Below are 12,936 nucleotides of genomic sequence, written 5' to 3' on the forward strand. Positions count from 1 at the left end.
GAGGGAGGCGCACACGTGGTTAGAGTGCAGAGATGGGGAAGCGGAGGAAGCCGCGGAGGGAGGAGGCTGGCAGCGCCCTGAGCAAGAAACAGAAGAAGCACCTGAAGGAATTTGGGGAGCAGCACCCCTTCTATGATGCGTGAGTAGCCTCGGAGCATATCGTCCGGGTATGGGGATGGGATGGGATGGCGGGGACTCAAACCTTCTCTCTTAGAGTCTGACATTTCCCAGGCAAACACACCATGGCCAATGCAAGAGTTAAAATAGCAGCTTGAGTGTCAGGAAAATAAAGTAAAAGGGGGGACACATAGTAGTGCCCCCCCCTGCCCTGCCCTGAGTAACCACTTGGGGGCGCACATGGAACAGCAATGATACATAACATTATAGGCCAGAGTTACTGTTATTGCCTTGGGGAGGGGACAAAGGGATCAATGACATGTTCAGATAGAGGAGGGGTAGCTGGGAAGGTGAATATAAATATTGGGCAGAATCTGGAAATGGAGAATCAGCCCAGAGTGTCCCGGTGTCCCGGTAACTATACTCATGTTACTTATCCTGTTCCCAAATGTCCCGATATCAAGGGGAATGTTGGGGGCACATACAGGTGTAAGAGCAAGAAGAGTAGAGACAATGTTGTGCCTTTAGTTAATATATTGGATGTAGAGTGTAAGCTCTTTTGGGCAGGGCTCTCTTCCCCTCTTGTATCGGTTATTGATTGCTTTATATGTTACTCTGTATGTCCAATGTATGTAACCCACTTATTGTACAGCGCTGCGGGATATGTTGGCGCTTTATAAATAAATGTTAATAATAATAATAATAATAATAATTGCACTGAGTGGTATTTTGCAGTATTATCAACATAATGTATAATGCCTTATGGATAGTCAGGGGCCACATTAGAGGCCCTAAAGGGGACATGAGTAGAAGATATATATATATAGTAAGTGTTACCCTGCAGGAACATAAAACCGAGTAAAACACTGATGTTACAAATTGTAACAACTTCTCCACAGCTTACAGACAGCATACAGACAGCATGCAGGAACTACATAACCCACAATGCATTGTACTGTGATGTTCCTTTCCTTATTGACATCAGTGTGCAGGGAATTGTGGGATTGGGAGGATGCAGGCTGAAGGCAGGCTGAGGACATTTTATTTGAGTCTCCAAGTAGCCAGCCGAATCAGCAGGGGAACAGGGGGCGGGGCTTAGGGAACTGTTCCAAACCATATTATAACATTAAAAATCAAGAAAAGGCTGCATATTTTTTGGGTGGAGTTCCCCTTTAAACAGCTAGGTTAGTAGGTACTTTGAGGTTCAGGGGGTTGGTACAGACTACTGATTGTATGTCTTGGTGGGCCCACCAGCTTGTTATTAAACATTGTAAATCTGATCCCTTTTCTCTTTGCAGAGTCTCCAAGAAACAAGAAACAACCCAGGTGGTTCAACTGGTGAGTGACTGTAATGCCTGAGCCTTCCAGTTTAAACAAGAATGTAGCTGTTGCCAATATATACTGCAAATGTCTATTTAAAACCTTCTTTAAACATAAATCACAATGGAAGAGATGGGTGGAAATTTCAATTTACGTTAAAACACTTTAAACCTACTTTATGGACAGATACAGAATTATAGTTTGTGGCTTTACTTCCCCTTAGCTTTATATTTCAACTAATTATGGGTGTAGAACTGTAATATCTATGTGAAGGCATAAGGGAGTATGTGTGTGATCTTTCATGTTACTACCCAGCCATGTTAGTGCAGGTATGGGATCCGTTATCCGGAAACCTGTTATTCAGAAAGCTTCAGATTAAGGGAAGGCCATCTTTCTCTTATTCTCTGCACATGATCCCAACTAAGAAATAATTAATCCTTATTGGGGGCAAATAAATTCTGTTGGGTTTATTTCATGTTTAAATGATTTTTTAGTAGACTGAAAGGGGTTGTTCACCTTTGAGTTAACTTTTAGTATTATGTATGAGAGTGATATTCTGAGACAATTTGCAGTTGGTCTTCATTTTTTATTTGTAGCTTTTTTAGTTACTTCATTTTCAGTTCAAGAGCTCTCCAGTCTGGAGTTTCAGCAGTTATTTGGTTGCTGGGTCCAGATTACCATAGCAACCAGGGAGTGGTTTGGATGAGAGACTGGTATATGAATAGGAGAGGGGCTGAATAGAAAAGAAAGTTACAAAAAGTAAAAATAACACTGTAGCCTCACAGAGTAATAGTTTTTTTTTGAGCTGAGGTCAGTGACCCCCATTTGAAAGCTGAAAAGAGTTGGGACAAGATGGCAAATAATTAAAACAACTATAAAAATAAATAATGAAGACCAATTGAAAAGTTGTTGGAATAGGCTATTCTATAACGTACTAAAAGTTAGCTTAAAGGTGAACCACCTCTTTAAGGCATGCAGATCCAAATTACAGAAAGATCCCTTATCCAGAAAGCCCAGGAATACATTCTAGATAACAGAAACCTGTACATTGCTTTTATATAAAATACAAATGCGTTGCTGATATTTCTAGTTACTATAAGTCTGACTTGTCTGTATTTTAGCCTGAGAGTTCGGAGGATGAATCCCGAAGTGAGAGCGAGGCAGAGAGTGATCCCGAGCCGGTTAACATGTACCACAAGCTGCTCGCCACCTTGAATACTGTGTCTGATGAAGAGGAAGAAGAAAGTGATGATGAGGAAGAAGAAGCCCTAGAAGAAGCAGAAGAGGAAGATGAGGCAGAAGAGGTGGGTGAGGAATCGGAAGCAGAGGATGAGGATAATGAAGATGAGAGTGACGGGGAAGGCCACGGGCAAATGGATGGTAATTATATTTTGATGCAGAAATATTCAGTGTTCCCATATCCTTAGAGCTGGAAGTGTAAGTCTCTCCCCATGTGAAATAACAGTAACTGTGTAACCAAAAAGGTGTCACTGCTAACTGCCATACTGATCAGATCAGGCACATGCTGTAGGTCTGTTTATATCATGCCCCTTTAGGGGTAATGCTATGCAAATGTATTTGTAAAGGGGTAGTTTACCTTTAAATTAACTAGACTGTCACTGTCTGCATCATACTAAGACAGTTTGCAGTTGGTCTTCACTCTTTATGGTTTTCCAGTTATTTAGCTTTTTGTTCAGCAGCTTGTCCAGTCTGGTATTTTAGCAGCTATTGGGTTGCTATGGGGCAGTTTACCCTAGCAACCAGGCAGTTGTTTGAACAAGAGTTGGGAATATGAATAGAGGAGAGCCTAAACTGGCAGATACCGTATATACTCGAATATAAGCCGAGTTTTTGAGCACTAAAAATGTGCTCAAAAAGTAACCCTCGGCTTATACTCGAGTATGATAATTTGTGCCGATCCCCCAGACGGACTTGTGTCCGTGCGCCCGCGCTCTCCCTATGTCAGTTCCCAGAACTGCCATCCTGCTACCTGTTCATAATTAATATCTCCAGTGCGCTCTTCTACGGTGTGCTCATCTCCGGTGCGCTCTTCTGCTCTGCTTGGCGCCGCAGTCGCGCCAGTGACGTCACGCGCCCGTTCAGTTACTCGTGGCCTGATCTTAGACCTTGTAAGATCAGGCCACGAGTAACTGAACGGGCGCGTGACGTCACTGGCGCGACTGCGGCGCCAAGCAGAGCAGAAGAGCGCACCGGAGATGAGCACACCGTAGAAGAGCGCACTGGAGATATTAATTATGAACAGGTCAGAAATATTTAACCATTACCCTAATCCATTGCATCCAACCTGCACCCAACCCAGCTCAAAGTTCCACTTCATGCCCAACACCCCCAGCCTGACTTCCCTTTGATGACTCGTATCAGCCACCATAGGGGAGGGGTCAATGTTATTATTTCATCAAAGGGGAGTAGAATACTTGATTTTGACCCTCCCTACCCTGTCCAGCTAACTGACACTGAATTTTTTATCCATCACTACAGCCTAGTGTGCAACCACTGAATTAATTTTATCTTGAAAGTCTGAGCGCACAGGTAGCAGGATGGCGGTTCTGGGAAGCTGGCATAGGGAGAGCGCAGGTGCACTGACACAAGTCCGTCTCATTCCCCTCCTTTCCTTTCCTTTCTGGTCCTGGTCTGCGTTGCAAATGAGTAGTATTGATCTGCAGATTGGTACATTGCCCCCTTAGTTCCCACAATCATTGCATCTTATTAGTTTCTCTATTTATATATCTTATGCGCATATTTCTGGGAAGCTGGCCTAGGCAGAGAGCGGGACTGAGGGAACTTTAATTCGCTTGGCAGTAGCTGAAGGGCAACCAATTGGGGAAAAAGATATAAAAGCGTTATGTGCAAAATTGGTAAGTTGCCATTTTTATCCCACAATGCAACCTTTTTTTGGGATAATCAACTAAACCAAAGTTTGAGCACACTTTGTGTGCTGGCTCACTCGCACCAGCCCTACTGGTGACACCCTAGGCTTATACTCGAGTCAATAGGTTTTTCCAGTTTTCTTAGGTAAAATTAGGTACCTCGGCTTATACTCGGATCGGCTTATACTCGAGTATATACGGTAAGTAAATAAAAAGTAACTACAACAATTGTAGACTCACATAGCAATAGCCTTTGGCAGCTGGGGTCAGTTACCCCCATTTCAAAGCAGAAGAGAAAGGCAAATCATTCAAAAACTATAAAAAAAAAAAAGTAATGAAGACCAGTTGCAAAGTTGCTAGGAAATGGGACATTCTGAAATATACTTAAAGGTGAACCACCCCTTTACGTGTTACTAGTATAATTTCATTTCCTTGTGTTACTGGCCCTTTTAAGACTTTAGTTGGATTAACAAAACAAAATGCTTTTTCCCCCCAAATATAACATTTCTAAAGTTTTTCTGTCACCTATAAAAGCCAAAAAATTGGTGTCATTTTTGCAGAGTTACCTGTTGAGGCGGAGAAAGCGGGAGACAATGAGGAGGAGGAGAGAGCTGGGGATCCAGCTGCAGAAGAAGCCGGGGAATTCACTGATGCCAAACATGAATCGAAGTTCAGTTTAGAAACCAATTTTATGGATGAGGACAATGAGGATTCCAAGGATGAGAGTGTCCCCTGTCCCACAGTGGCTACAGAAGGTAACGTTGGCTGTCTCGTGTCTGCTGATGCCTGGTTTGGGGCTGTGTGGGGCATTTGCTCTGTACAGACTGGCACGCAATGAGTCCCAGTGCCCATCCATAGGGGCAAGCAATAAGCAAAATTGGTGTCATTGTGTTGACACCAAAGTGCCAGTTCTTTTCCATGCTTTGTGCTTCCAATTGGCTGGTACAAAATAATTAGCATGATGGGCGCAAAGAGAACCCCACTGTAACCTTAGCCCTGTGCCCCATATCATGGTATTTAAGTCATTAATGGTATAACTGGTGTTTTTTTCATCTGTCTAGAACTGGAAAGAGTTTACATTCTCAGTTACCCTTTAATTGCCTACACGTTGTCATACTAAAGGATCCCTATTAGTATAATATGATAACATTTCTATTTATTTTATCCACGTTTGCCTTTGTTCAGTGAGGTTTTAGTACTCGCTAGCCTTGTCTGAACAGAGCAGTTATACAGCACTCCTTATGGAACTGCCTGATGCTCATAAGAGTAGGGGGCAGAGTAGGGGGCAGAGTACTATTCAGTTGGCTAAAAAAACTGTTCATCATCTGTAAATCTATTGCCTCTTCTAATGGGTATTTTATATTTGCTGCTGCTTTGGAGTTGGGGGTCAGTAAATATGTAGCAGATTCTGACTGATGCCTTTTTTTCTTCTTTACAGACCCATTTGTACAGCATGTTGGCAGGGAACTGGAAGAGCAAGACATCAGTAAGATAGGAACAAATCCTAAAAAAGCATCACTCAAGGTATGGGGACTAACTGGCTTCAATTAAAATTTTGGTTTCTAAAATAAAAAAAAAAAACAGAAAAGAACAGAAGAAGAAGGAAAGGTAAAAACTAAGTAAGCTTTATCAGAAAGGTCTATGTAAATACAGCCATAAGCACTCACAGAAACGCTGCACCGAGTCCTCTATCAAAAGAAACACAGGATTTCTTGTCTTCTTTTGTGTATACATGTTCTTCAGTATCAGGCTTCCTGTATCAGAAAAATCCTTCATTCCTGGGGCCAGAGTCTGCCCTCTCTCCTGCTCCCCCCTCCCATAAAAATTCACTCCCCCTCTCATCAGAATGTGTGATCTGAGCTACCAGCCCCTAAAGCTGCAGCAGGAAACTACTGAGACCAAGCTAAAATGGCAGCTGCTATCTTAAGTAAATGGAGGGAGCTTCTAGGGCTCTTTACTCAGGTATGGTAAAGCTTTCTGCAGAATAAATATTACATTCTAGCTGGCACTTATGTGGCTAATCTATTGTTAATAAATGCTAAAATGACTTTCCTTCTCCATATATTTATATGACAGAACCATTGGGTTATTGTCTCACTCATTTGTATACCTGACGTTGTATGTAATTGTTTCATTCCTTGGCATCCCTTGTTCCCTTTTGGTTTCAGTGGCCGGCCTTGGGTCAGCTGGGTGTCTCGAGCTCTCTTCCTCAGCTCCAGCCCCTAAAAGTCGAGAAGGAAACTGACCTACAGAAGCTGTATTTGCACAAGCCGCTCTTCTCCACGTGGCCCAAAGTGAACAGTCCCTTCCTGTCTGTTGATAAGGAACAGAATTTCACCCCCCTACAGAGAGAGCTTTTCAGTATCATGAACTCCTACAGGGACTTGTTCTTCCCGGCACGGAGCCCTACAGCGCAGGGCGAAGAGATCAGACATGTGTACTGTCTCCATGCGCTGAACCATGTTCTGAAAGCAAACGCCCAGGTATTGAATAACAACTCTCAGAAAAGAGATCAAAAACCCGGACTGGATGAAGAAGACCTAAGGGACCAGGGCCTGACCAGACCAAAGGTATCACATGAATGGATTACTTTTTATTAAAGACCAGTGCCCGTACTCTTAAAGGACATGTTAACCCCCCACAAATAAATTTAATCAGTGACCAGCCTCTTTGAAATCTTAAATAGCTGCCCTCTGGGTGTCCAAAGGTTAATAGTAAGGCTGCAGCATCCCTTTAATCACTTAGGATTCCTTCTTCTCCTGTAACTCACTTGGCCCCTCCCTCAGGAACTGACTTTGGCTCTTGGCTACTGAGCATGCTCAGTTCTTCTTAACTCAGGTTACCAAAGACACCCTTCAGTGTAGCAGCCAATGACGAGATGGCGCTGCTGGTTTCCATAGAAACTCTGCTCTAGCTGTGCCCTCTGCTGGAGATATTTCTTCTAACCTCCTCTCCTGAGCTCAGCTTAACCATTACTCAAATGCTCAATCCAAGTAGGACTTTTTTATCAATGTAGGTTCTGCCTGTGTAAGCCTGCATTCTTCATTGCATGAACTTGCACGTGCTGTTTGGAGATGTAAATGTCACTGAAGATGTGTGAGAGTGAAAATGGCCACTGGGTGAAAGCTGCTGTTTGTTTTAGGAAAATGTTATGTGCTGGAGAGCGGAGGGGGTATATGCAGTACAAGTGATGTGGTTAGTGTGGGGAAGATATGCCTAACTTATATAGTATCTAGTAGAATTAAGTCTAAAACAACTGGACTTTTCCTTGAAAACATTTCACCTTTCATCCGAGTGGCTTCTTCAGTTCCAATGACTGGTAGGGAATTCCCCGGCATTTAAACCCTTGAGGGGGTAAGTACAGTCACAGACATCCCTCAAGGGTTTAAATGCTGGGGAATTCCCTACCAGTCATTGGAACTGAAGAAGCCACTCGGATTTCAAGGAAAAACTCAGAAAAGTCCAGTTGTTTTTAGACTTAATTCTACTAGATACTGTATATCATGACCTGGATGAATGAGAATCTTCATAGGCCTTACTTATAAACATGGTAGGAAAATGTAGGGTTTGCATGTGCTGTAATAATAATAATATTGCATATTGGGTAAAGAAATATGTATTAAGGTGCCTCCAATCTATTGGTTTTCTTTCCACCGGCTATGCAGTATACCATAATACACATTTGAACCAGATAATGACACTGGGTTGCTTTATTGTGCTGGGCCAATCAAAGGTCAGGAGCATATGATACATTGGCCTTGCCATAGGAGTCATCATTTGGTATCCAATAAAATACTCCATATGTACACAGGGTCACAGCAGAAAAATGCTTTCCCACCGTAAGCAACAAATCTCCCCTTCTGCCAACACCCTAACCCAAAAATGTTCTGTTCAGTGTGAGTACAGCTCTCAGGGGCATTGCTGGTCTGAATAAAATGGCTTTAATCCGCTTTAAGAGCCACACATAATTCCTGGCTATACTGTCTATTAGTATTAGTACTATACTGTCTATCAGCTATAGGGAAGGGCAGCCTTTTAATGGGATCTGCGCTGAAGCTACAGGTTGCTGACTTGTACATACATATAGTTTTTTGTTTGGAGGTAGTAAAAAAGCAATGTCCATTTCTTCAATACCATCCTAAAACTGAAAGGGGGACAAAACAAGCATTGTATTGAGTAAACATGTAAAATGAAATCCTTTCCGTTTAAAGACTGCATAGTGTTTTAATGTTTTCAGGTCCTCATTGTTGTGCCGTTCCGAGAATCCGCCTTACGCATAGTGCAGATATTAATAAGCCTGATGGAGGTCGGAGGCAGAAAAGTCGACGTGAGCAATAAGAAGCGGTTCAAGGAAGAATTTGGATCGGAACCCGAAGACAGACCCCCAAACTTGAAGAGGCCTGAAGATTATGAAGCTGTGTTTGCTGGAAACATTGACGATCACTTTAGGATAGGTAAAGCTGTCCTGTTGCACTGGATATTTGTGTTAAACAGGCCCCTCTGTATCATGTTGAATGAGAACCTCCCTTTGCAGCTTGCTGTAGAATGCCCCCCATCATAGTCAAAACGTAGGCAGATCATCCCATTTGGCAATACCGAGTGGTAGTTCATCGGCGGATAGTGATATTATACTCTTGCCAATGTCTTATTAGGAGTGGCCATCTTGCAGAAGAGCATGAGGCTGTACTCTCCATTCTACTCCTCGGACATCATTATCGCCTCCCCCGTTGGCTTGCGTACCATCATTGGCAGCGAGGGGGAGAAGAAAAGGGATTTCGATTTCCTGTCCTCCATAGAGGTTCTCATTCTGGATCAAGCAGATTTGTACCTGATGCAGAACTGGGAGCATGTGTTGGTAAGTCATTTTGGTCACTAGGCTTTTGCATTGTTTGCTGGATCACAAATCACTATTTCATATATATATATATATATATATATATATATATATATATATATATATATATATATATCATAATTTGCATCACAGTGCAAATCATATATAGTTAACCAATCCAATGGTATATAGTGTTCATACATAAAAAAGTCAGTGTGATTTCTCTCTCTCACCAATAGGTGCCAGTATACGCATGTGTGACTTATTCAGTTTGAAATCCATAGAATGTGCATATGGTGTAAACATCTATAACAAAACATAATTTTTTTTTTATATACACAAAATACGATTCCCTTGTATGTCTCTCATTTCAAACTTATGTTAGCCACCTTGACTACGTATTCACACAGTATATTTAACCTAGGAAACAACCGAGCATTCAGCACCCATCTGGTTTAGAGTGCAGACACACAGCTTGACTTATATATATATATATATATATATATATATATATATATATATATATATGTGTGTGTGTGTGTATTATATTTGTCACTCTCTGATATCATTCCCTTCTGTTGCAGCACCTGATGGCTCACCTTAACCTGCAGCCTACAGACTCTCACGGGGTTGATTTCTCTCGTGTCCGCATGTGGAACCTCAGCAACTGGGCCAAGTACTATCGGCAGACACTGCTGTTCAGCTCCCTGCAGGAGCCCCAAATAAACTCTATATTCAACAAGCATTGCTTTAATTACTGCGGGCAGGTAAGCGCCATCTGTTTAATGTCCTGCCTTTATATTGGGGTACTTTATGTTACTTGCCTTTTGAAAGGTATATTGTTCATTGTGAGGATTTGCACTGGGCACTGATATTGGGCACTGATATTGAAAGGCCAGGTAATTGGTAAACTAGTCTGCACAAGCCTGAAACTGGCAGCAGAGTGAGGAAAGAGCGGGTAGACAAAGCAAGAGGTAAGTGATGTCAAATTTCCTACCCCTATGGGTAGTTTTAGTTTCTCTCATTAAAAAAGAAAATAAATCCTATGTACAGACTGTATGTATTTCCTTATTTAATCACTTATTTATGTAATTGATCGTCTCGATTTTCTTGTAGGTGGCAGTTAGGAACATGCCCGTTACTGGCTCTATCAGTCATGTTGTGGTCCAGCTCCCACACGTCTTCCAGAGATTAGAGGCAGACAGCCTGCTTACTGTTATAGATGCAAGGTAATTGCCCAACTGCCCCAGACTGACAGGGTGCTGGCATCAAAGAACGTTCACCCAGCACACCCTTACCTCCTCCAACAATTCCTACTCGGTGCACAGCCCAGAGAGTCAACACTCCCAACACAGTCCAGCAAAAAATAGTTGACTGGCACAACGAGTACAATGCAAGCGGGGCTTAGCCCCTGCGTGTTTATTAAAAAAATAGCAGCAAAGCATGATGCCTGACGAAGGGGTACACCCCCGAAACGTTGCTGCTATTTTTTGAATAAGGGTGCTGGCATCTCCACTCATTGTCATTATTTAATTGGTACCAGGGCAAAGACATTAAAACCCATAGGACTAAGGCATTAAATTAGTGATATATATGCAACCCTGATGCCACAATATCATGTTCTGGCCCTTTAAACCGTATTGCCTAATCTTTATTAGCTGTTCTGGCGCAGACCTGTGGCATTTCAGTGTATGTCACAGGACCTCCCAGTCCCAGTACTGAAGGTGCAGATACATGGGTCAATACATGAGTAGTTCTTAAGATGCAAATAAAGGGGAGGTGACCCATGATAGTTTGAACTGCCAATGCTTGAAATGTAACTCAAGGCATTGATACAATAGGGCTCACTTATGACTGCAGCTGCAGGGTGCAAAGTACAATTTTGGACACAACTGCTCTGTCTTCTTCCCACAATGTAATGGTTTTTTTTCCTATAATTCCTGGTGGTCACCAGGGGGCGTTGCACTGACACAATTGCAGCCAACGTATTAACATTGATATAGTTTTCTTTTACACTTTGAATCAAATACAATTGCACTAAAAAGGTTCTAAATCTGGTTGGCATCACTTCTGGTGTGTGCAACGGATTCATTACACTCAGGTCTGCTGCGTCCATTTTACACTGTCCCCAATAGAAAACCTGGAGCTTCTGCAACCTTCGGAGGTATTGGTAGCTTCATGGTTTCTCTGTGTCAACAAACATACTTGCACTTAATTTGTAGCAGAAGGAAGGCAGAAAGTTATCTTTTTCTTTCAAATGAATTTTATTTTTTGTGTGGTTTAAGAGGGGTCCAATACTCTATTCTGCGTCTGAGATGTACCCAAATGTTAGTCCATTGCACCCAATCTGACAGCAGCTTCTTTTCTCACTCAGGTTTGAGTTCTTTACCAGCAAGATTCTGCCGCAGTATCGAGATGCCATTATGTCTCATACGCTCATCTATATCCCTTCCTACTTCGATTACGTGCGACTACGGAACTACTTCAAGAAGGAAGAGCTGAACTTCACGCACATCTGCGAATACACAAACAGGTCCGGAGTCTCCAGAGCGCGGCAGTTCTTCCTGAAGGGGGAGAGACAGTTTCTGCTTGTCACTGAGAGGTTTCACTTCTACAAGAGGTGAGTGGGCCAACCCCGTCATTGTTATCTAATGCATCTCACAGATATAGTTGGTCCTGGGGGATAGATGGTAACATGAGCAAAGGTTTGACCTGCTCGAGAGTAGCTCACTGCTCATTGGTTGTTATTGGCTGAATGGGTTTGCACAGGATGCTCCATAATTATAATTGTATCTGCCTCTCGATTCTTTTAATTTTAGATACACATTGAAAGGTATCAGAAACCTTATCTTCTATGAGCTCCCAACTTATCCCCATTTCTACAGTGAAGTGTGCAATATGATGAAGGCATGGCACCGCGGGGAGGAAGCCACATGGACCTGCACGGTGCTGTACTCTAAGTACGATGCCCAGAGACTGGCTGCTGTGGTGGGGGCAGAGCGGGCCGCACAGATGCTGCAGTCGAAGAAAAATGTTCACCTTTTTGTTACCGGAGAAAACGGTTAATTTGGTGCTGAAACGAGAGAACGTGGATCCTTATAATGCCACAAAGTGGATTTTGCGCAGAGCTACTTCAGAATGAACTAAATGTACAAACAGAAGAACAATGTTCATTTTGATCCGCTGAAAAGGTGTAATTTACGTTTTTGTTCCTGTTCAGCTGTCATCTGCGCTTGACGTGAGGTATTCAGAAACTCCTCTATTGATATGGAATGTAAAACGCCCCATAATAATGCTGTGTACGCCACTTTCACTGCAAACAAGGTTCCTCTCCCCCCAGCAATAAATGGTGCTTAGTAGTAAAGTAGATTCAGGCCATCTCAGTGCTGCGGGAACTGTCATGTTCGACATTCCCCTCCAGATGCTTTTGTACTACAACTCCTCACATCCCACCACTAACTCATTTCATTATCCTGGGGTGTCATGGCAACAGCCTTACTCATGCCTTCCAACATTTGTATATTAAAAAGATGGACAGTATATGCCATACCCAAAGTGTTTTCTTAAGTATCTGCTTATGGTTTTGCCATTCTCGACTGTACTGCTTGAACCGGGATTAGTGGGCGGTGTCTTTTAATTGGTTCTCTTCTCCCTCTTTTGTTCTGTCACAATTTATGCTGCATAGAGTTTTGATGCGAGTTGTCAAGCAGCAATCATCTGCCATAAACAACACAAAAGCATTAATCAGGGAATGATGTTGGGAATGAAGCCTAGCTT

The 12,936-nt window shown here is 42.6% G+C and overlaps 1 protein-coding gene across 1 annotated transcript; it reads left to right on the forward strand.

Annotated features, from left to right (window-relative positions):
- Positions 1 to 8: 8 nt before the first annotated feature.
- On the forward strand, positions 9 to 12,699 carry utp25 (UTP25, small subunit processor component). Its single transcript, NM_001008034.1, is given in 12 exon segments — positions 9 to 139; positions 1,416 to 1,455; positions 2,559 to 2,817; positions 4,886 to 5,080; positions 5,764 to 5,849; positions 6,494 to 6,895; positions 8,563 to 8,779; positions 8,978 to 9,180; positions 9,744 to 9,926; positions 10,276 to 10,388; positions 11,534 to 11,779; positions 11,979 to 12,699. Coding segments are annotated over 12 exon segments (2,298 nt in total). The 5' UTR covers positions 9 to 32; the 3' UTR covers positions 12,226 to 12,699.
- The last annotated feature ends 237 nt before the right edge of the window (positions 12,700 to 12,936 follow it).

This window comes from Xenopus tropicalis, chromosome 5 (assembly GCF_000004195.4).
Source record: "Xenopus tropicalis strain Nigerian chromosome 5, UCB_Xtro_10.0, whole genome shotgun sequence".
In the NCBI taxonomy this organism is placed as follows: Eukaryota; Metazoa; Chordata; class Amphibia; order Anura; family Pipidae; genus Xenopus; species Xenopus tropicalis.